Source organism: Saimiri boliviensis, chromosome 18 (genome assembly GCF_048565385.1).
Source record: "Saimiri boliviensis isolate mSaiBol1 chromosome 18, mSaiBol1.pri, whole genome shotgun sequence".
NCBI lineage: Eukaryota > Metazoa > Chordata > Mammalia > Primates > Cebidae > Saimiri > Saimiri boliviensis.
In genome coordinates, this window is record NC_133466.1 from 37511660 (window position 1) to 37535102 (window position 23443).

At 35.1% G+C, this 23443-nt stretch overlaps 1 protein-coding gene and 1 long non-coding RNA gene across 5 annotated transcripts in view; one reads left to right on the top strand and one right to left on the bottom strand.

The window, feature by feature from the left end:
* ZNF654 (zinc finger protein 654) overlaps positions 1-23443 on the top strand; it is a 90061-nt gene that overhangs the window by 63252 nt on the left and 3366 nt on the right. Inside the window, exons 4-8 of one of the 4 annotated variants that reach the window (XM_074389159.1) lie at positions 8302-8437; positions 10963-11165; positions 11821-11960; positions 17585-17726; positions 20885-23399. In XM_074389159.1, coding sequence (XP_074245260.1) covers positions 8302-8437; positions 10963-11165; positions 11821-11960; positions 17585-17726; positions 20885-23299 — 3036 coding nt within the window. In that variant the 3' untranslated portion in view covers positions 23300-23399. Of the gene's footprint in view, positions 1-8301; positions 8438-10962; positions 11166-11820; positions 11961-17584; positions 17727-20884; positions 23400-23443 lie in introns of those variants that run through there. The other 3 variants (XM_010338907.3, XM_074389160.1, XM_074389161.1) reach the window with 3 other exon arrangements.
* The window catches only part of LOC141581966 (uncharacterized), a 31373-nt gene continuing 8482 nt past the window's right edge, over positions 553-23443 (bottom strand). The window contains exon 3 of the long non-coding RNA XR_012514790.1: positions 553-23252. This is a non-coding gene — a long non-coding RNA (uncharacterized LOC141581966). The remainder of the gene's footprint in view (positions 23253-23443) is intronic.

A 23443-nucleotide genomic window follows, 5' to 3' on the forward strand; every position in this document is an offset into this window, starting at 1 on the left:
AATCAATCTGTGTCCATCAATAAATGAATGGATATTTAAAAATATGGTATGAGATATGTACACACACACACACACACACACACACACACACACACACACAGTGAAATACTGTTTCATCTTAAAGAAGGCAATCTTGTCATTTACAACAACATGAATGAAGCTGTAGAATATTATGCTAAGTGAAATAATCCAAGTGCAGAAAGACAAATACTGTATGATCTCACTTACATGTAGAGTGTAAAAATGTTGAACTCACAGAAGCAAGAGTAGAATGGTGGTTACCAAGGGCTGCAGGTGGCAGTGGATGGAGAGAGATTGGTCAAAGAGTACAAAGTTTCAGTTAGACCGGATGAATAAATTCTGGGAATCTATTATACCTATGATTATTATGGTTAATAATAATGTATTGTACACTTGAAAACTACTCTAGATATAAATGTTAAATGTTTGCATTACAAAAAAATAAGTATGTGAGGTGATGAATATGTTAATTAGCTTGGTTGTGGTAATTATTTTACAGTGTATACATATATCAAAACATCACATTGTACACTCTAAATATATACAATTCTTTTTTTTTTTTTTTTTTTTTTTTTTTTGAGACAGAGTTTTTGCCCTTGTTGCCCAGGCTAGAGTGCAATGGTGCGATCTCTGCTCACCACAACCACCACCTCCTGGGTTCAAGCAATTCTCCTGCCTCAGCCTTCTGAGTAGCTGGGATTACAGACATATGCCACCATGCCCAACTAATTTTGTATTTTTAGTAGAGACGGGGTCTCTCCACGTTGGTCAGGCTGGTCTCAAGCTCCTGACCTCAGGCGATCCACCCGCCTCTGCCTCCCAAAGTGCTGGGATTATAGGTGTGAGCCACCACACCTGGCTAATATATACAATTCTTACTTGTCAATTAGAAATAAAATAGATTGGAGCAATAGGGGCCATTGTGTACATCAATGGAATTGTTGGTTGGCAAGTTTCAATTTAGAGTAGGTGAATGGGAGAATTCCTAAAAGCCAGAAATAGGAATGCATGTATATATCCACAGTGGTGGATTTTTTTTTTCTTTTTTTTAGAAAATTAGGTTAATTTTTTTAAAGAAAAACTAACATCCTTCCTTAACCAGTTTGTATAAAACGGTACCTCCTGTAACACACACACACACACACACACACACACACACACACAATAAGTGTATTGTCTAAAACCGTTTATTTCATAGTCCATTTATTACCACCTTGTAAAGTCAGATGGAGGATTAATCAGTAAATGTATTGGTGGGATGAAAACATCAAACATTTACTTGTAGAGTCTACTTTGACAATATGCAGAAAAGATGAAAGTTGAAATATACTCAACTGTGAGAAAAAGTGTAAGGGAAAATATTTCACTATCTATGAAAGAAACATATTTGATAAATGTGCCATACATTTAGCATTGGGAGAGGAGGGAAGGACTGTTAAAGTTTCAGATTCTGAAATCACTTCATGATGATTGTATTTCTTACATAACTTTTGGGTAGCAATGGGTAAAGCTTTGAAGTTTTGCCATTGGCTTTTATCTATTTGAAATGGTTAATCCTGTTTAATAATTCTTATATATCACTACCTCAAAAAGATTTTCACTTTGTGTTTTTTCAAAATAATCTTCTGTTTGAGAAAAAAAAAACCTTACTTCAGTTCAGCTGTTGAACTTGTATAATTGTCTTGAAGAGGAACAAGAGACAGAGTTATTTCAAACATAAAATTTGTAATAAATAAACTTGAGACAGTTAAGCCAAAGGGATCAAGAGCAAGCTTCCAAAAGATAGGACTGTCAGTGTCAACAAATTGTATACATTTCAGGAAAGGCCAGTATACCCTGACATGGGAATAATGACATAAGACGGTCATTTCAGGAGAGGGTACATCCAACCATAAACAAAGAATGTGAGCATCTTGCATTCTAGTATTGTCAAGAGTAGGCATGTAACTGCTTTTAAAAATCAGTGTTAGGATTAACACTTCAAAACTAGCTCTGAGAACACATCATTGAAACATTCATTATTCACTGAAAGATCATGTCGAGTGTCCTAATACATAACAGCTAGACCTTTCAGCAATTAGTGCTTGAAACAATTTATATTTTTCCAGATAAAATATAGAAAATGGAAGCTATAAGGAACTGCAAAGGGCATTAAGTTCAATCTCATTTTTAAATAAGTGATGAAACTAAGTACCAGAGAGATTCATTCATTAATCCATTAAACAACAATTATGGGAGACTAAGTGACTAGCCTAGGCAGTTAGTTGTAGCTTAGGCAGTACTGTGACCTGTTCTCTGGACTGACTCCAATATTCTTTCTGCTAGATCAAGTTTTATATTTATTTCTTTGTATGCGAACTTTTGCTCAAAAAATCTTGCATCCACCTTAATTCTGCTTCAGGGCTTATGCAGTACAGGTTAGGATGATGACAGTAGTTGGAACAGTGACAATTAAGATGGTAGCCATATGGGCCGGGTGCAGTGGCTCACACCTGTAATCCCAGCACTTTGGGAGGCCGAGGTGGGTGGATCACGAGGTTAAGAGATCGAGACCATCCTGGTCAACATGGTGAAACCCCGTCTCTACTAAAAATACAAAAAATTAGCGGGGCATGGTGGTGCATGCCTGTAATCCCAGCTACTCAGGAGGCTGAGGCAGGACAATTGCCCGAACCCAGGAGGCGGAGGTTGCGGTGAGCCGAGATCGCGCCATTGCACTCCAGCCTGGGTAACAAGAGCGAAACTCCGTCTCAAAAAAAAAAAAAAAAAGAAAAAAAAAAGATGGTAGCCATATTAATTCATTACTTATTTTAAAATGCTAATGATAGGGTTGTATTTCCATTACATTGTAACTACCAACTAATTTTGAAAAATAACTGCTTTTAGTTGATGGTTTTACTATAGTTATGATTGGCTTCCTCTTCAGATAAAACTGCTAATTAAAGTAGCATGCACATGTGTTACTTTTTATCAAGTTTATTAAATAAGGAATCATTATTAATATTTTAAATATTCATGTTTTAAAAGTCCCAAAAAGGATATCCTTAAATAGTTCAATGAGTACATAATTCTACTTATTTTTTAAAATCAAATATTGTAACTTATAAGCATTCACACATTTTTATATTTTTGAGACAGAGTCATCTTAAAATTTTTTTATCCAATTCCCTTATTTTACATATCTGAAATTAAGCCCCAACAGAGTTGAGGTTGATAGAAACAGAATGAGGGCCTAAGTCTTAACTTTAAACCCAGCTATTGTAATTCTTTCCAGGCCATATTCCCTAATCTATTATAAATAATGATATGCTCATATGTTTACAGTAATATATATGGTGAAAGAACAGGTTTAAATAAATGTTTTATTTATACTGCTCTCTTGAGAGCTTCATAGTCAAAGATTTTAAAACCTGAAGACTGCCTTATTAGCAACGGGGAGGGATGAAGAAACTTTAGTTTGGTGATCGAGTGGTAATTGTAGAAATGGCAAGGAAGAAGCAAATGAGGAGATGGTGAAGAAAACTGACATGATAATCAGTGGAAGACAAAGATGAGTTTTATATTCAGCACCAAACACAAATATAAAAACAAATAATACCTAAGACCAGGAATCTCCAGACTTCTGATATAGTATACAGTTTTTAAAATACAGTTTGAGCACATATCCCCTTTATGTATATGTTACTTATGCACATGTACTCATACTATAAGTACACTTAAAAAGGATAAAACTAAAATAATGTTTTAAATTCAAGAGTATAAAGTGACAGTAGTGTGATTATGCCATATATTTGAAAAATTTTCAAAAATTATTATATCACAGTGATACAGTAATTCAGTTTTAGCTTCAGTTTACTTTGATGTTTGGTCATGAGTTAAAAGGATACTTTTGATAGAAAATTTTCTTTTCTGGGCATTAGGACAAATAAGTAATACGCGTGGGGCCTAAAACCTAGGTGATGGGTTGATGGGTGCAGCAAACCACTATGGCACATGTATACCTATGTAACAAACCTGCATGTTCAGCACATGTTTACCAGAACTTAGAGTAAAATAGAAAATAAATAAATAAAAAGAAACCAAAGATGAACAAAATAAAAAAGAAAATTTTCTTTTCTGAATCATCATGCTTAGTTTAAAATGTCTTCTGTTAATTATGCAAAAGTGAAATTTGACTACCAAATTTGTATTCCTAAAGTCAGTCTGTTTTCTTTAATACTAACCACTTTTAACAATGAATTCAAAAGTCATTAAAATGCTTCAGTTGAAAATTATTTCAACAGAAAATTAGTTTTTTAATGGCATAATAGAGAAGTATTATAGGTGACACAGTGATTTTTGGCAACAGCAATCATAATGCAAACACTTCCAAATTCTAAACATTCATTTTAAATTATTTTCTTTGTAAGAACTTTCTTTTGAAAAATAGTAACTTTTTTTCATTTTTATAACTGTCCCCTTTATTTTATAGGGGCAAACTCAGAATGATAAATTTTTGAAATTATCAGGTAAATATTCCTCAGGAACTTAACCATAAAAAAGAATGGCAAATTGGCTGGGCATGGTGGCTCACACCTGTAATCCCAGCACTGTGGGAGACTGAGGTGAGCAGATCACAGGATTGGAGATTGAGACTATCCTGGCTAACAGGGTGAAACCCCATCTCTACTAAAAATACAAAAAAAAAAAAAAATGCATGGTGGCACATACCTATAGTCTCAGCTACTCGGGAGGCTGAGGCAGGAGAATCACTTGAACTTGGGAGGTGGTGGTTGCAGTGAGCTGAGGTTGCACCACTGCACTCCAGCCTGGGAGACAGAGCAAGACTCCCTCTCAGAAAAAAAAAAAAGGCAAATTAAACATGATTGCTTTTTTGTAAAAGAAAATGTATAACATCCTTAAATTTTATAACTTTATGAACTGCTTTTCTATGAGATAACCAATGAAAATATAAGATTTATGATTATTCTCATTTCAAAGTATTATAAAGACTACTGTATTTTGAAGATTATATTTTTATTATATTAACCATATTGAAGATCCTTTACATTTTTGTCTTAATTTGCTGTAGTGACTTGCTTATGAGTGAATTGGATGGGTGGCGTTCTGTAGCTTTACTCTGGAATTTTCATTTCATTCAGATTCCATAGTGCTTCCATTTACACAGATTTCCATACAACCCTATTTTGATTAAAAGGTTATTTATTATTGAGGATGTATCTTCTCTGGCACACTTTTCCTTTCCTGTCTTGGTTTAAAAAGTAAGATATCAACACTTAAGATAGTAATGCAAGGCCTTCCTCTTAACACAATAATGTACAGAAGAGTGGCCTAGTACAAATTTTCAGTATAGCAGGAGAAGCAATTAAGTTTATTATGGATTAAGGTAGCTAGTGGAAGTTTCTTGGGGAAAGTGGGTTTATGGAAAGATAGGATTTAGATAGGCTTATGGAAGTTGTAAGAGAATGACATGAGAAATGGCATAGGTAAGAAAAGACATGGTGAATTTTGGAGATATTGAAGAGATCAGGCTGGAGAAAAGAATTCATGATGTGTAATAGGTGAATGAGTAGGTAGGTAAGTCCAGAAGTCCTTATAGTTGAGATTAAAGTAAGACCTTCATGTGATGAAAAACTGCTGATGGGTTCAGTCCAGTTATGTAGAACGGTCTTTTGCTTTGATTGGACCAAAAGCTAGCTTACATTAGTTGAATTTTTGGGGCAGTAATCTGTATGTCTAGAGTAATTTGGGAGCTTGCTACCTTGCTTACCTTGGGAGGTTTCAGTTGATCATTGTTTTTACCCATAAAGCTGTTGCCAAAAATCATTACAATGTTCCATGTATGTTAAATTCATGGCTGATCAATACCTTTATATTTACCTTATGTTTAATGAATGCTCTTAACATGCTGACATGTGGACATGCAGAAATTAATTTCATGCCAAGGAAATTAGATATCCTAAAATAAAATATTTATTCAAACTATTTAAAAAATACTAGAAGAAATAATAGTGCTTACTCTATGGTGCTCTTTTGAGTGCTTACTACTAGGCACTGTCTCAAGCACTTTCCCATACTGTATAATATTACTTCATCCTCACAACAATCCTATGAAGTAGGTGTTTTAGTATCCATTTTGTAAAGGAAATGACTGATAGAGCACAGAGAGGTTAAGTAACTTGCCCATTATGTAGGATTTTTGTTTGCTTGATTGCTTAATTTGGGACCAACCTTAAATAACTTTTAGAAGATATTTATTTTCATAATGTTTGACTATAAATGATGTTTTGACTTATTTGACTGAATGATTCTTTATCTTAAAACTTGATTTCTTCTACTATTTTGTTCTCTTATAAAACAAGTAAAACCATGGCTGGGTGCGGTGGCTCAAGCCTGTAATCCCAACACTTTGGGAGGCCGAGTTGGGTGGATCACGAGGTCAAGAGATCGAGACCATCCTGGTCAACATGGTGAAACCCCGTCTCTACTAAAAATACAAAAAAATTAGCTGGGCGTGGTGGCACGTGCCTGTAATTCCAGCTACTCAGGAGGCTGAGGCAGGAGAATTGCTTGAACCCAGGAGGCGGAGGTTGCGGTGAGCCGAGATCGCGCCATTGCACTCCAGCCTGGGCAACAAGAGTGAAACTCCGTCTCAAAAAGAAAACAAACAAAAAAAAAACAAGTAAAACCTTTTGTATATTTTAACCAGGAATGCAATGTGGCATGTAGAAATCACTTTATAATCTCAGCAAATAATGAACGAATAGGACAGTTTAATAAAAGCCAAGTGTTTGTAGCCACTTTGAATATATGTAGCCCTGATTCATCTAATAAGTAACATTTGTGAAGATATGTTTTTTAAATTCTGAAGTTTTGCTTTATAAATTCTACTAAGTTTTTAATATCTGAGAGATTTTGTGAGCACAAAATTAAATTCTGGTAATTGGTTGTGTTTCGATTGATGTACAATTAATAGCTTTTTTTTTTTTTTAACATTGCCAGTTTCTACATCTAGTTTTTTTCTTAAGGCTTTAAGCTTTATTTGTACATTTTTAAAAATAATACTTTTACTAGATATTCAGTTAATCTTTTAAAATTGTCAAATTAAATTCTCTGAACCATTTTAAAAAACAATACCTTGGCTGGGCGTGATGGCTCGCGTCTGTAATCCCAGCACTTTGGGAGGCTGAGGTGGGTGGATCACAAGGTCAGGAAATCTAGACCATCCTGGCTAACATGATGAAACCCCATCACTACAAAAAATACAAAAAAATTGCCAGGTGTGGTGGCATGTCCCTTTTGTCCCAGCTACTCGGGAGGCTGTGACAGGAAAATTGCTTGAATCCAGGAGGCAGAGGTTGCAGTGAGCTGAGATTGCTCTACTGCACTCCAGCCTGGGGGACAGAGCGAGACTCCAACTCAAAAAAAAAAAAAAAACCTAACAAAGTATATAATGAATCAAAAAGCATAATCAAACTAAACAAATCTTGTAAGTCTAAATCTACTAAATGAAATTTATAAATTCAGTAAATTAATGACAAGTCCAAGCATATTCTCTGAAATACATTTCAAGTATCTTTTTTAAAAAACCCAGGAAATGTATGGATAAATTCACAGCTATTGCCCAATTTACCAGTATATCTTTATCTTAAATCTAAAGCAAAGTAGAGGTTGGATTTCCTTATTTATAGGTCAGATTTACTTATTTAACCTATCATTTCTTTATCCCCAAAATGCAAATCTAATTATCCCATAAAGGGAAATAGAATCTCCACCTTCCAGCCTGCTGCCACAACTCAGATTATATGTTTGGGATCAGGACAGGAGACTTTTGTCTACCTGCCAACCAGAGACTACATTTAGAAGGCACCCCACACCCTCTGCCCCACCCTCTTTCTTTCTTGTCAGGCTCTTGCCTGCCATTATTAAGAGGAACTTTATGCGCCTTTATATAAATTTAACTGAACATTTAAGTTTCAGTTTTTTGCAACCTAGTTCTTTTCCTAGAAATGATGTATCCTTTAGGTTTTTCCCTTAGGTTACACATCATCCCTGTTTTAATGGGATTTTCTAAATCCAGTTATATGCATACTGTATAACCTTTGGCATTAAAGCCTATTTGTGTTCATGGGGTTTTGACACCCTACTTAAGTTACAATAGTAACCCTTTCTCTCTTATAATTTAATAGCTGGCCATCAGTCATTTTATTGACAATAATGATCAAGTTTAGTTTTTAACCCCTTTAAATTCACAGAGCCAAAATAATTTTTCTCTCCTAGGAATGCCAGAATCACCTCCGCAGATATGGAAATGTGAATCTGGAACTGGTGACTCGAATCATTAGAGATGGTGGCCCATGGGAAGATCCAGTGTTGCAAGCTGTCCTTAAAGCTCAGCCAGCATCTCAGGAGATAGGTACTTCAGGAGATTCAAAATCAAACCAACATTTGTGAGAAGCAAATACACTTTCATTTACTAACTAGAGCAGTAATAGTTATTTTTCTTCATTTTATAATACTGAATAATGGAGTGATGTATTTTCACATGAAAAGTGTTTGTTTTTCTAACCTGGCCCCAAGTGAATATTCTGACACCAGGTTTGGTACATTTATTTCTCGTAATGGAAATTCTGAGTGGTAACACATCTACTAGATGTTATTTATTTAAAAAGAGTATATTTTGTCACTTTAGTTATATTATTAAAATCTGTTTAAGCAGGAACATCTTTTTCTTTAAGAAAAAAAAAACTCTGCTTTTCATGAAAGCACATGGAATCTCCCTTCCCTTACACAGGAAACTCCATGAGGGCTGGAACTCTGAATTTTTGTCACTACTATTACATATCCTATAGCTAGCCCAGTGCCTGGTATAGAGTAGATGCTTAATTTGCTGATTGAATGAATGATCACATGATGAATGTATGAGTGAATAAGTGACTGAGTGAATACATTTGAATGCCAAATACTCTAGAGCAGTATTTCCCAAACTTTATGCATTCGAAGTTTTGTCTCATACCCTTACTACCTGCATATTTCTTTGGTATCAACTCCTGTCCAATCTGATTTAACAGTGGTCCTTTGTAGGCCAAGATTTGCTTTTAAGGCAGGAGGCTTTGTCAACTGCTTTTAGTTAATTCTTTATAAACATGTTCCCCATATTAGTCCTGAACCCCCAGAACATTCTGGATCACCAAAACTGTAGAATGTAAGCTCAGCAATAGTGAATAATCATAGAAGTGTGGCAAACATTTAAAAGTGTGGAGAGAGCCTATGGAGTTCAGTTATGAGACAGCCAGGAGGAAAAAACAAGAACTCCCAACCCTGGAAACAGTTAGACCTTGGTTTGGTGAGAAAGAAACGTCCTACCACATCCTCTGTTGAGCAGGTTATTTCCATGAGTCACAAGTTTAGGGGTTAGGGTGGGTTGTGAATGCAGTTGAGTAGAGGAGGACCTGTGATGGAATGGGAGATGGGACAAGACTAGGAGGGTGGGGTGAAGGTACATGTGACAGTGTTATGAAGAACCGAAGGGATAAAAAGGACACTGGTGTTCGACGTGTGGATCTTGGAAAGGAATTTAAAAAAAACACACAAACCTGAAAAGGGAGAGAGTTGGAGCTGAGGAAGAAGAGTTAGGTTACTGAAGAAGTATGAAGAGTCAAATATAGGAAAAGCAAGGGTGACAGACTGGAGGAAATTTTGAAGAGATTGCATGTGCCCAGAGTGGGAAGGAGCTAGATAAAGATAGAGCTTCAAGAGAAGTGAGGACAGGGGAGAAGAAAGTTTGAGATTTTAAGGGAGATTTAGGCTTCACTAAAATAAGAACTAGAATAAACCTGTTGTTGGTTGGTCTGAGGGCTGATGGCCTTTTAGGCTGGGAATTACATTAAGATAAAAAGTATTCCTTTGATACCTGTACTAGCACACCTCACACTTTGGGAAAAGCTGCTCTAGAGCCTCATTTATATGGATGACTTTTCTCTAGTTGGTGATCATTAGGTTAAAGACCAGACTGAAGTTAACTCTGCATTAACTAGACACATCAACGTTTGTATAACATATATTGTAAATGGAATTACAACACATATGTTTAAGCCAAAATAAAACATTCATAAGCATTTTAGAAGCTGTTAATTAAATATAAGTAATTAAAATACTTCTGGATTCAAAATCATACAAATATGGGTTCCAGTTCCTGCTCTGCCACTTAATTCTTTGTCCTTGGGCAAGTCATTTGACCTCTCTGAGACTCAGCTTTGCTAGTATCATAATACCCATCATAAGGTTGTTGTTAGGTCTAAATAAATTTATGTAGCTAATGGTGTTTATATATTTTAAAATTATGTAAAAATATTAGTAATCATCCTTAGTGATACATAAATGTATATTAATAAGCAGTCCTATTTGGCACTACTTTTGGATTAATTTTATCTTTAAATAAAATATATTTTTCTTGTGATTCAACTTTTTCATTAATTCAGATTACATCTATAATGTGAATTAACATGGTTTTAATGTGAGATTAGGATTCAGCCTTTTAGTTTTAAAGAAAATATTGAGCAGTAAGAAGATAAAGTATGTAATCTTAGACTAAAAAGACATCATAGACCCATGTTACTTGGAAACTATTTTAACATACTAATGAACTGAAAGAAGAAAATATTTTTCTTTTTAAAATTTTGTTTTTGTTATTTACTTTTTAGACTGAGAAGAAATCAACAAATATTTCTTGAGCACTGTTTTGGTGTCACTCTTATTTTCCTTTTTCCAACCATATAACTGAATATTCTTTTCACAAATAAACTCCTACTAAGGAAAATGCTATTTCATTAACTAGTTAAATCTAATTAGAAACCATATTTTAGTGGTAAAGTTTCAAAGAACAAAGTTTGAGAGAATCTTTTCTTGAGAGTAATAGAGTCTGTTTTCTTTTTAATATAGTGAACAAATATTTAAGTTCTGAAAATCCACTGTTCTTTGAACTACGTGCCAGATACCTAATTGCTTGTGAACGCATACCCGAAGCAATGGCTCTTATTAAATCTTGTATAAATCACCCAGAAATCAGTAAAGACTTATACTTCCATCAAGCACTCTTCACATGTCTGTTTATGTCACCTGTAGAAGATCAGCTATTCCGGGAGGTATTGTTTGAGACTATTTTTGCCTATTACCATTTTAACCCTACCAAAAAAAAAAAAAAAAAAAAAAAAATAGTAGCCCACTGTTGTTGTTAAATTCCTTTTACAGTAATGCCAAAGACTTAAGGATTACATTATCTAGATGTGTTTTCTTTTGGCACCATAACTTAAGGTCATGTTGAAAAATCTGATACTAACAAATGATGAAATCAATAAAATATACTCATTAATAAGTATTATTCACATTGCACTTTTGATGTGATGGAGAAGAGGTCAAATAAAAGCCAACAAGCTCATAGCTTGCCAGGAGTAAAAAAAAAAAAAAAAAAAAAAAAAACCCAAGAAGCATTATGATCTTGCAAAATAAAGTACTAGAGGTAAAATGATCATGTTTATTTTGTTTCTTAAGGTGAAGTAGTTAATCTTTTCCTAATGGATCGTATGTACCTATAGGTTGTGGACATTAATGAGATTAAAAGTAGTCACTGTAAAATGTAGGTGCTGTACAATGAAACCATGAAAATATTTCTGTGCAAGTCATCATTGTAGAAGAAAACTAGAAATCTAAGTAATTTCTTTTGAATGTTTAAATATTTATTGCAACTAGCTTCTTAGATACTTTTAATGATATGAACTGATTTCTTTTTTCCTCTTACAGCATTTATTGAAAACTGATTGTAAGAGTGGAATTGATATCATCTGTAATGCTGAAAAAGAAGGCAAAACTATGTTAGCCTTGCAACTCTGTGAATCCTTTCTTATTCCACAGCTCCAGAATGGGGATATGTACTGTATCTGGTAAGTGTTTGTAATAAAGAGACTGGAATGGTAAGATGGGTAACAGAAAGAAAATTGCCTAGCAGAGTGTGGACTTTATTTTTTAAATTGTGTGAAAATGTCAAGCTACTTTTTAAAAAAATTTATTGTGTAAGGAACAATAGTAGATTCTAAGAACTAGAGACTTTAAAAAGAAAAGATAATGTACCACTGAACTGACAGTGTAAATGCTTAAGGGATGTCCTAAAATGAAACAATGGTTTGAAATTAAATTTTAATTTGGAGTCTGAGTTTTTAAAACATTTAAAAGTTGCTAGTAGGATATATGAAGCAGCAGGTTTACCCTAGCAATCATGTAATTTAAAATGTAGTATGAGTGATTTTAGGTACCTAAAATAAAAACACTCTTCAAGGGCTATTAAGAGCTTCTGTTTCCTCAACTCCAATACACCCATACACCCATACACACACACACACACACACACACACACACACACACACACACTCTCTTAGCACTTTGCTATTTCATTAATTCTTAACAAAAAACTAGGTTTCATTTGCTAAACATAATAATCTGAAATGATCATGGGCTATAAACACTTTTTTAAAATCTCAGATACTTAAAACAATAACTTGAAAACATATAGCTGCATATCATAATACTTCAGCATTTTTGGCTTTTTTTTTTTTTGCGGGGTAGGGGAGAGACAGGGTTTCACTCTGTCACCCAGGCTAGAGTACAGTGGTGCAATCACGGCTCACTGCAACCTCACCTTGCTGGGTGCACGTGATTTTCCGCTTCCGCCTCCACGGTAACTGAGACTATAGATGTATACCACCATGCCCAGCTAATTTTTGTATTTTTTTGTGGAGACAGGGTTTCACCATTTTGCTCAGGCTGGTTTTGAACTTCTTGGGCTGAAGTAATCTGCCCTCCTCAGCCTCCCCAAATCCTGGGATTACAGGCATGAGCCACTGTGTCTGGATCTCTTCTTGTTTTAAAGATTAAAATCTTCTAACTCAGAGATAAGAGTTAAGTAGCTAGTTAGTAGCAGACTTAGATCTAGAAACAAGTAAATTTGTTTTCTGTGGATTACAATATACTTTTAGTTAGATTGACTATGCTAATTTTTATTCTAATTTATACCATGTAAATTGGAATTTCAAAAAGAGAAAGAGATTAGGAGGTAGTGGTAAGACATACACACCTTTATATACAGTTATGCATAACTTAATGATGTGGATATATTCTAAGCACTATGTCAATAGGCAATTTCCTCGTGTGACTACTGTAGAGGTACAAACCTGATTGTAGAGGTACAAACCTAGATGGTATATCCTTCTGCTTATCTAGGTTGTATGACATAGCCTATTGCTGTTAGGCTACAAACCTGTATGGCAGTGTTACTGTACTGAATGCTGTAGGCCATTATAACACAATGGTAAGTATTTGTCTATGCAAACATATCTAAATATAGAAAAAGTATAGTAAAAATATAATCTTATGTGACCATTGTTGTATATGCAGTCTGCTGTTCACTGAAATGTTGTTACACTGCATATAACTGTAGTTTTTGCAGTATTATCATTTTTTGATATGTGGTTATTTGGAAACTGAAAAGTCATGAGTTATAATGGATATTTTCCTACAGAATAGGAACGTTTTCTGTCCTTAGCTATATCACACTATTTAAACAGGGTATCTTTAATTCTTTCATTGTAATATACTCTCATAAATGACTAGAATCAAGTATATACGCATAAAAAAACAGAAAAATACATTTTATTTCCTTCTTCTCTTGGTAACCAGTTTCTACTCTTTAGGGAAGAACCTTAAAAATACTATAATGCCTTTATAATGCCTATACTCTGGTTCCTGACCACAGATACCTTCTAAGAATAGAAGCTCAGTATCTCCAGCTGCCTAACCAGAAAGGAGTCTTCGGCCTTTTTTTTGGCCATTCCTTTTCTAAGTAGTGTGGTTCTGACGGCCTCCCCCTTATTTCTTCTACCTCTTTTCTACATTTCTGAATGTTAAGGTCCCTTTTCTTCCTTCTAAAAGTTAATTTTACTTTAATTTGACAATTAAAGGATTCTTTTCAGCTTCCAAAGTCTGTGCTGTATGTTTCATCCTGGCCTTACCTATAGTCAGCTTGTCATTTATCTCCCCTCTGTGTGAACAGAACCACATTCAGTTTTGCTGTATCCCAAGCCAGTGGGACAAGTTGCTAAGCCCGTTTCTCTTACACAGTCATTAATAATAATAACAGCTGCAAATATTTGCTGAATGCTTCCTATAGTCTTTGCTTTATATATGCATATGTCATTTAATCCAATAAGCTTATGGAGAAAATATTGTGTTCAAGCCATTCAGCTAGTAAATAGTGAAGCCAGTATTCAGACTTAGGCAGTCTTCCAGCCTCTGCAATATTAAACTTATTTAAAATAAATGGGTCAAGTTGGAAAAAAAAAATCTGCATTGTAAGGGTAACTGACCTCATTATATAGTCTTTTCTCAGACAGCATATAATTTAATCATAATATTAGTAGTTAATAGGGTCTTTTATTAGCAGTTACCTGGGAAATGTGCTTGAACACTGAATGAGTGCTATGTTTTCTAATGTACACTCTGAATAAAGGAAAATGTATAAAAGCTTCACTAAACCTGCTCTTTTGGTCTTCTAAAAGAAGACTATCAGTGGTTTTCAGAATTCTTTTTTTTTCCTTCAGAATCCACTGTACAACTAAAACCTCAGGTCCCATGTTGCAAATTCAGTCAAAATGGAGCTTCATAACACTATTCTGAGATTTCTGCTTTGCTTGCTCAAAAGCAAAGATCCATCCTGTCTTGGCAAACTTATTAGGATATTGCAATGTACATAGCCTTCTCTTGGGAAACTGATTAGGATATTGCAATGTACATTTTAAATGCTTTCAGCATTTAGGGAAGTATATGCCAGGCATTTTACCTAAGTTTTTCAATTCTCTCTCTTAATTATTTTAATAAAGATGTTGAATAGGAATAATCCCAACCTTTATGTATAAGGAAACTATATAAAAGATAACAGTTATACAGCTAGTAAGAAATGGAGTTGGAATTTGTACTAGTTAGTTTGTAAGTGATAGCATCTGTGCCTAACCAGTATAGGAAAAAAGTGTTTAGGGTGCAGCAGTATGAGCTACATGAAAGGCAGGATGAGCTACGTGAAAGCTACATGGAAGGCCACAGGTGGTTCTCAAAGATAACTGCTACCAGGGACACTGAGATTGCTAATGTTTTTCAAAATCTGCTTTTTTGTCATTTGGCTTAAGTCTCTCTTGCTGCAGACCAGCAAGAACATCAGCAACCCCTAAGCTTAATAGTTTAGAGTTGAGAACATCCCAGAGATTCTGACTAGCCTGATGGGGATCACTTTCTCACCCCTGAATTAATATCTGAAGGGGAGTGCAGAGGAGGGTCACATAGGAGATGTGGCTACTGGTATTCTACCTTTGTGTTTTGGGCTTTTCCTGGAAAAGGGTGGCTCATTGAACTGGGTATGCCACTCCAATTAGTGTAGAATGCTGTATTGAGATTTAGGTCTCTCTTATTTCCAATTTCATGTTCTTGCCACTGCATCGACTAAAAAATGTGTCACAGTATATATTTACAATATATTAATGGTTAGGGAAATAGGTAGGACCTATAAAATATAAACAAGGAGGCATATGATAGGCATGAAATCAGTAAGAGGGATAAAATCTTTCCTGAAGTAGGTATCACTTAACTTTGGGGTATTCATGAAGGCTTTCCTGAAGAGATACTTGATATAGAGCCTTTCAAAGATAAGCTGAGCCTGGTGGCTCATGCCTGTAATCCCAGCACTTTGGGAGCTTGAGGTGGGTGGATCACGAGGTCAGGAGTTCAAGACCAGCCTGGCCAAGATGATGAAACCTTGTCTCTACTAAAAATATAAAAATTAGCCAGGCATGATGGCAGGAGCCTGTAATCCCAGGTACTTAGGAGGCTGAGGCAGGAGAATCGCTTAAACACAGGTGGCAAAGGTTGCAGTTAGCCGAGATCGAGCTACTGCACCACAGCCTGGGCAACAGAGTGAGACTTTCTCTCAAAAAAAAAAAATTAGCTCAACTTAGGAATGAAGTACTTTCCAATTACAGCAGTCAGCATAAACAAAAGTGAGAATAAATGAAGCAGTTTAGCTTGAGAGTAAGGAGTTCCTAAGATTAACGTCCTGAACCTTCTAACTCTAAAACCCACATTTCTATTGCTATTAACTTTATAGAGCATATTGAATAGGCACTACATGAAATGTGATCAGAGAGGCTTGAAAACAGATCACGTTAGAAACCACTGTAGAAATATGTTTGTAAAATTGAAGGACCTAAAGTGGTAACATTGAGAAAGAATGATACAGATGAGAGCAAAAGTATATTTGAAATGTAAGACCCTGCAAGATAAACAGGTTAGAACCAGACCAGGATAGGGGAATGTTTACTGTCACTGACTGATCTAGCAAATGGTCAATTTTGCAGGAATATGACTAGTTGTGAGTGGGTTAAGGGAATGGAAAGCAATATAAATGGAAATACCCAAGCATGACAACTGGAAAGCAGTAAAAGCTAGAGATGTGGTAGGAAGCCATGAAACCTCGTGAGGGTTCTAAAAGAGTATGAGTGCAAAAAAGAAGGAGTTAGTGGACTGAAACTTAATAAATAGCTAGTGTGAAAGGGAAGTGGAATTTTGGTTTTGGTTTTACTTCTCATTTGCTGCTTGTTGTCATTTTCTGTTTTGTGTTTTCTGTATTGTCTAAGTAGACAATGTGCACCCTTCTGATGGTAATCAAGCTGTCCTTAGATTTAATACCTGTATATGCTGAACTCAAAGTATATGCTCAGTAAGGCACTTTAAAAAAAATATTTTCATTATTTTAATACTTTATGATGCTTTGTACACTTTTATGACGTTTTAAAGAATTCTAATTTGCTAAAGTGTGACATCCAAATATATCAGGTCTATCATGATTTGCCTTTGCCTCAAAACCCAGTGCTCCTAGCCTTGTGTATCATATATGTATCAATAACAGTGGCCATATTTTAGAACAGAATCTACCTATGAAACAGTTCAAATGGTCCATAGCCTGCCTGTTTAAAAGTAGAAAATCTGAAACATACTATTTTATAGTCAATACTATAACATACTTGCAGTTTTAGTCTTTAGTACATTTGATATCTTAGTAAATTGAAAAATATGGACTGTTTCTTTATAGAAAGTCTTCAACATTGGTTTCTAAACTTAGAGGTAAAATATTCATTAAAGGCCAAAGTTTATTATTTTTAAGCAGCATCAGTATTGGTACATTTGGATTAGAATTTCTGTTTTGATCCAATATGGAGACATCTTAGGTATGCCAGCATATTGTTGGAATTCATTCTTTACCACTGTACATTGTAATTTCTGATCTTTCTTCCTCTCCCAACTTCTTTTACTCTCATATAGGTAGCAGAAGTAGCTTGGGGGTGAATGTAATACATATTTACGCTCATATACATTCCAGCCAGGGTGTTATAGAATCAGGGAAAGACAGCTAATGTCTGTATTTAAATCAACTGCATTTTTGATAATTCTCTTTTTTTCTCATTTACAGGGAGTTGATTTTCATATGGAGTAAACTACAGCTTAAATCTAATCCTTCAAAACAAGTTTTTGTAGATCAGTGCTACCAGCTTTTAAGAACAGCAACTAATGTGAGAGTCATATTTCCTTTCATGAAAATCATTAAAGATGAGGTAAATAGGATATATTTATCCCTTGAATTTTAAATTAAGTAACAGTTTACTGAAACTTGAATCTCTTTTGATAAAATTTATTTGATTTTAAAATTGAAGGAAAGGAAGATTTTAAGGCCATGTAGACATGAAAGTGGATCCTGCAGATCTTTTAGTTTTTCCCCCAAAATATCACTAGGACTTTGAGTATAAAGATAAAACTACTTTGCATTTTAGGTAGCACCATTAAACTGAATCTTTATGTTGGTTACTTTTAAGTATATAAGGAGGTGTTTATTAAATAATACATTTTAATTTTTTACGTATTTATGCATTTATTACATTCATTATCACATTACTCATTAGATGTATGATCATGTAGTGACATATTCCCGTAATACAAAGTTGGCAGCATTCTATCAGAGGCTTTTTTTGTTTGTTTGTTTCTAATTTATTTTGCTAATTGCATTCATGGTATGCTTATTAAATAGTGAATTATCATTCAAATGCATTCTCAAAGTTAACCTCTCCTTCCAGCATAAAAGGAAAACTATGCTACAGAACATGTCTTAACACCTGATGTGCATTAGAATCACCTGTAAAACTTAATTTTAAAAAATAAAGATATATCCATATTTTTGTACCATGATTCTTATTTATACCAAAAATTGAGATATATTATTATAGAAAGTTTACAATGTAAGTGAGGTTTTGCCGGCCATCACAGAGCTTTCTTATTTTCACATGTGTGATAAACCTAATAATATATTATAAAAGGAAAATTTAAAAACGAAATAAGTATTAAAATATGATGCTTAACTGTGTATACTCTACTAAAAAGACTTTCATTTGTTGGAATACATCATTAAATTGCCTCAGTACTGTGAAGAGTCATAAATACTGTGTGAGCTCAGGAGACATTATAGATGGCATATCTAAAAAGGGTTCACAGAAGAAATACTTCAAGCTGAGGTTTTAATGACATGCGAATAGTACTAACATTTGTGTAGACTTTTATAGTTTACAGAGCACTTTTTCTTCATTTTATTATTTGTTTTTCACATCCATCTGGTGACAAAGGGTAGCAGAGAAATGTGGGGAAGTGGGTGGGAGATGAGACTAATGGAGAGACTGTGTGTGGTAGGAGTGGTTGTTGGAGATACTTAAAGGGATGTGAATGCTACAATTCATGCATTTCATTGAACAAACTGAAGCTTCAATTCATAAATATCCTGGAACCATCAAAAGATTTCAGGTAAGGAAGTAGCCTGTTCTCTTTTTTGATAATTTTAACATTTTTAAACTTGAGCATCTGTATACATTATAATTTTATGAGCCAAGACAGAGGATGTAATCCGAGCGCAGTGGCTCATGCCTGTAATCCCAGTACTTTGGGAGGCCAAGGTGGGCGGATCACTTGAGGCCAGAAGTTTGAGATCAGTCTGGCCAACATGGTGAAACCCCATCTCTACTAAAAATACAAAAATTAGCCAGGTGCATGGTGGCTCACAGCTGTAGTCCTAGCTACTTGGGAGGCTAAGGCAGGAGAACTGCTTGAACCCAGGAGGCAAAGGTTGCAGTGAGCCGATATCATGCCACTACACTCCAGCCTGGATGATAGTGTAAGACTCTGTCTCAAAAAAAATAAAATAATAAAAAAGATAGAGGATGTAGACAGAAGTTTGGAGAAAGAAAAGGAATTCTGTTTTGAATGAATGGATTTTGAATTTGCTGTAGCTGAAAAATCTAGGTAGTAAAGTCTAATTATAATTGACATTTCGAAATAAGAAGTTGGAATTCAGAAAGGATTCCAAGTTGTACATGATGGATTTATAGGAGGAAACTAAGTAAATGGAATAGGTCTGATTTTCACTCATTCTGCAAACATTTATTCAGACGTTACTGTACCAGCTTTTATGCTAACCAGAGAGAGATATAAAAAGTGGCCAGGCATGGTGGCTCACGCCTGTAATCCCAGCACTTTGGGAGGCTGAGGCGGGTGGATTACGAGGTCAATTGATTGAGACCACCCTGGTCAACAAGATGAAACCCCGTCTCAACTAAAAATACAAAAAAGTAGCTGGGCGTGGTGGCGCGTGCCTGTAATCCCAGCTACTCAGGAGGCTGAGGCAGGAGAATTGCCTGAACACGGGAGGCGGAGGCTGCGCTGAGCCGACACTGCTGCCACTGCACTCCAGCCTGGCGCCTGGCGACAGAGCGCAACTCTGTTGCCAAAAAAAAAAAAAAAAAAAAGGAAATGTTTTTTAAAAATAAGTTATTCTCGGTGGAAAGAATGGGGAATTTTATCTGTACCTCAGGGCAGAGACCTTCAGAGTAGAACCGATTCTCAGAGAATCAATAGGAGGATCAGTAGGAATTTACTAGCTGGATAAAGTGAGAATAGGATATGTAAAGTTAAGGTCTGCCTGTGGGAATGGTAAGTAGTTCTGCAGGGTTACACAGCATGTAAGAGACTTGAAACGTGAAGCTAGCAAGGTAGTAGTCCTCCCTGTAATCTATAATATACCATATGCAGGCAGTATGACAGGTATATGTATATATAATGTTAAGGACATTATTATGGTGTCTTTTCCAATCAAAATAAGCATTTAGATTATTCCAAACCACTAGAGACACTATTGTAACTAAGATGGGTTGACAACTTCGATAAATAACATTACTTAATAAGCAAAATAAGTAGTATTTTTTCATATAGCATTATAATAAAAGTTCCCATAGGCAGTTTAAGCCTAGTTTATTTCTTGATGTGGAAAATTCACAAATCTGTTAAAATACATGTAATTTTGACCCTTCTCTCAAAGAATATGAGATTTGTACCTAAAATAATAAGTGGGGGGTCTAGAACTGTAAGAAATCGTAATCACCATAAGTTTATGAATCACCATAAGTCTATTTTGTATTATGGGTAGTAGGTCTTGTCAAACATGAAAATTAAACAAATTAGAAGCTAAAAGGCCATCTATTCCAGATTATTCTCAAGGTAAAAAACAAAAAGAGAGAGGTCTATAAAGAGCAAAGGCTACTAAATAAGGAAAATTGCACATTGGAATACCATGTTTATTTAGCTTTCATTTTAAGAGTTGTATTTTTTAAAGATGGACTAGTATAACCATCTTTTTGGAGGAAAATAAGTAGCACTAATATTTTTCTTTTTACAGGTTGAAGAAGAAGGCTTGCAAATTTGTGTCGAAATATGTGGTTGTGCTCTACAACTCGACCTTCATGATGACCCCAAAACTAAATGTCTGATTTATAAAACAATTGCACATTTTTTGCCAAATGATTTGGAGATCCTCAGGATTTGTGCACTCTCAATATTTTTTCTGGAGCGCTCCTTAGAAGCATATCGTACTGTTGAAGAGCTTTACAAACGTCCAGATGAAGAATATAATGAAGGCACAAGTAGTGTTCAAAATCGTGTTCGTTTTGAATTACTTCCAATTTTGAAAAAGGGATTATTTTTTGACCCTGAATTTTGGAACTTTGTAATGATTAAGAAAAACTGTGTAGCATTATTGAGTGATAAATCAGCAGTTAGATTTCTAAATGAAAGCACACTGGAAAATAATGCAGTTAATTTAAAAAGGACAGTGGAACAGCAAGGTTTGGATGAAGCGTTTGACTCTCTTACAGATCAGAGCACTGGAGAGACTGATCCTGATGATGCATCTGGAGTGCAGCCTAAAGGTCAAATTAATACGAAGAAAAACTTTACAGCTCTTAATACTTCCAGAGTAGATCACAATGTCCCAAGGCATCGTTGTATGTTATGTAACAAGGAATTCCTAGGTGGTCACATTGTAAGGCATGCCCAGGCTCATCAGAAAAAAGGCAGTTTTGCATGTGTAATATGTGGTAGAAAATTTAGAAACAGAGGACTTATGCAGAAGCATTTAAAGAATCATGTTAAGAAGATACAGAGACAGCAAATTGCTGCAGCTCAACAGGATGATCAGGAAGTCACTGCTTTGGAAGAAATAAATTGTTCTTCCACTTCATTTGAAAATGGGAATTCTGATAGTAAGGATTTGGCAGTAGAGACTCTTACTTCTTCCAGTGAAGGAAACAAAGAAGTCATCCCTGAGCATGTGGCTGAATTCATTGAAATTCCCATAAGTGTACCAGAAGATGTTATTGAAAATGTTATTGAAAATGGCAGTCCTGATACTTCTTTAAATAATGTCTTGAAGCCTTTACCTGAATATGGGGATGATTATGAGGAGGAAGAGGATGAAGAAGGTGATTATGAAGAAGATGATTATGACCTGAATCAAGAAACTTCAATAATTCATAAAATCAATGGAATTGTGTGCCATCCAAAGGACATATATGCCACAGATCAAGAAGGAAACTTTAAGTGCCCTGCTCTTGGCTGTGTCCGAATATTTAAAAGAATTGGATTTCTAAATAAACATGCAATGACCGTACATCCAACTGATTTAAATGTGCGACAAACAGTAATGAAGTGGAGCAAAGGAAAATGCAAATATTGTCAAAGGCAATTTGAAGATTCTCAGCATTTCATAGACCACCTTAACAGACATAGCTATCCAAATGTGTATTTTTGTTTGCATTTTAATTGCAATGAGTCATTTAAGCTGCCATTCCAGCTTGCCCAGCATACAAAAAGTCACAGGATATTTCAAGCTCAGTGTAGTTTCCCAGAATGCCATGAGCTTTTTGAAGATCTTCCTCTGCTATATGAACATGAAGCTCAGCACTACTTAAGTAAAACACCAGAATCATCTGCACAACTGAGTGAAACAATTCTTTGGGATGTTCATACAGACTCGGATCCTATTCATCAGGAAAAAGACTTATCTAGTAATGAGAAACAAACTATTAGTCTGCCAGTTTCTACTAGCAAATCAAGGAAAGATTCTACAGAACCAAAGACATGTATAGAAAGTATGGAAGATAAAACAGACAGTTTAGTTCAGAATGGAAATGAACGTTCTGATGACACTGTTTCAAATATAAGCTTGATAGACCAAAAGATGCCTGACATAGAGCCAAATTCTGAAAATAATTGTAGTAGTAGTGATTTAGTCAATGGACACAGTGAAGTAGAGCAAACACCTTTAGTTTCGTCAAATCCTGCTTTGAAAATGGATACAAACAGAATCAGGACAGAAAATGGTTCCATTTTACCCAGTGTTGTACCACAAGAACACAATACCTTGCCAGTATCTCAGGCACCTTCCAAACCAAATTTGACAAGTGAACATACTTCATATGGCTTAATTTTAACAAAACCGTACGTCAGACCGTTGCCTCCCAGTTACCTTGATGAACGGTATCTTAGTATGCCAAAACGCAGAAAATTTCTGACTGATAGAGTAGATGCCTGTTCTGATCAAGATAACGTGTATAAAAAATCAGTGAAAAGATTAAGATGTGGCAAATGCCTGACCACCTACTGTAATGCAGAAGCACTTGAGGCTCATCTTGCACAAAAGAAATGTCAGACACTCTTTGGATTTGATTCAGATGATGAAAGTAAGTCTTCTGTCTTAGTAGATATATCTGTAGAAAGAGAAAATAGCATAAATATAACTATTTTAGATCCTTGAGATTTAAAAAATTCACATTTGTGTAGTAGTTAAGCACTACTCCATATGTTATTTCCTTTAATATATACAACCAGTGTGAGGTGATGCTAATATTACTGTTTTATAGCTCAAGTAACTGAAATTCACAAGTAATTTGGGTAGGCA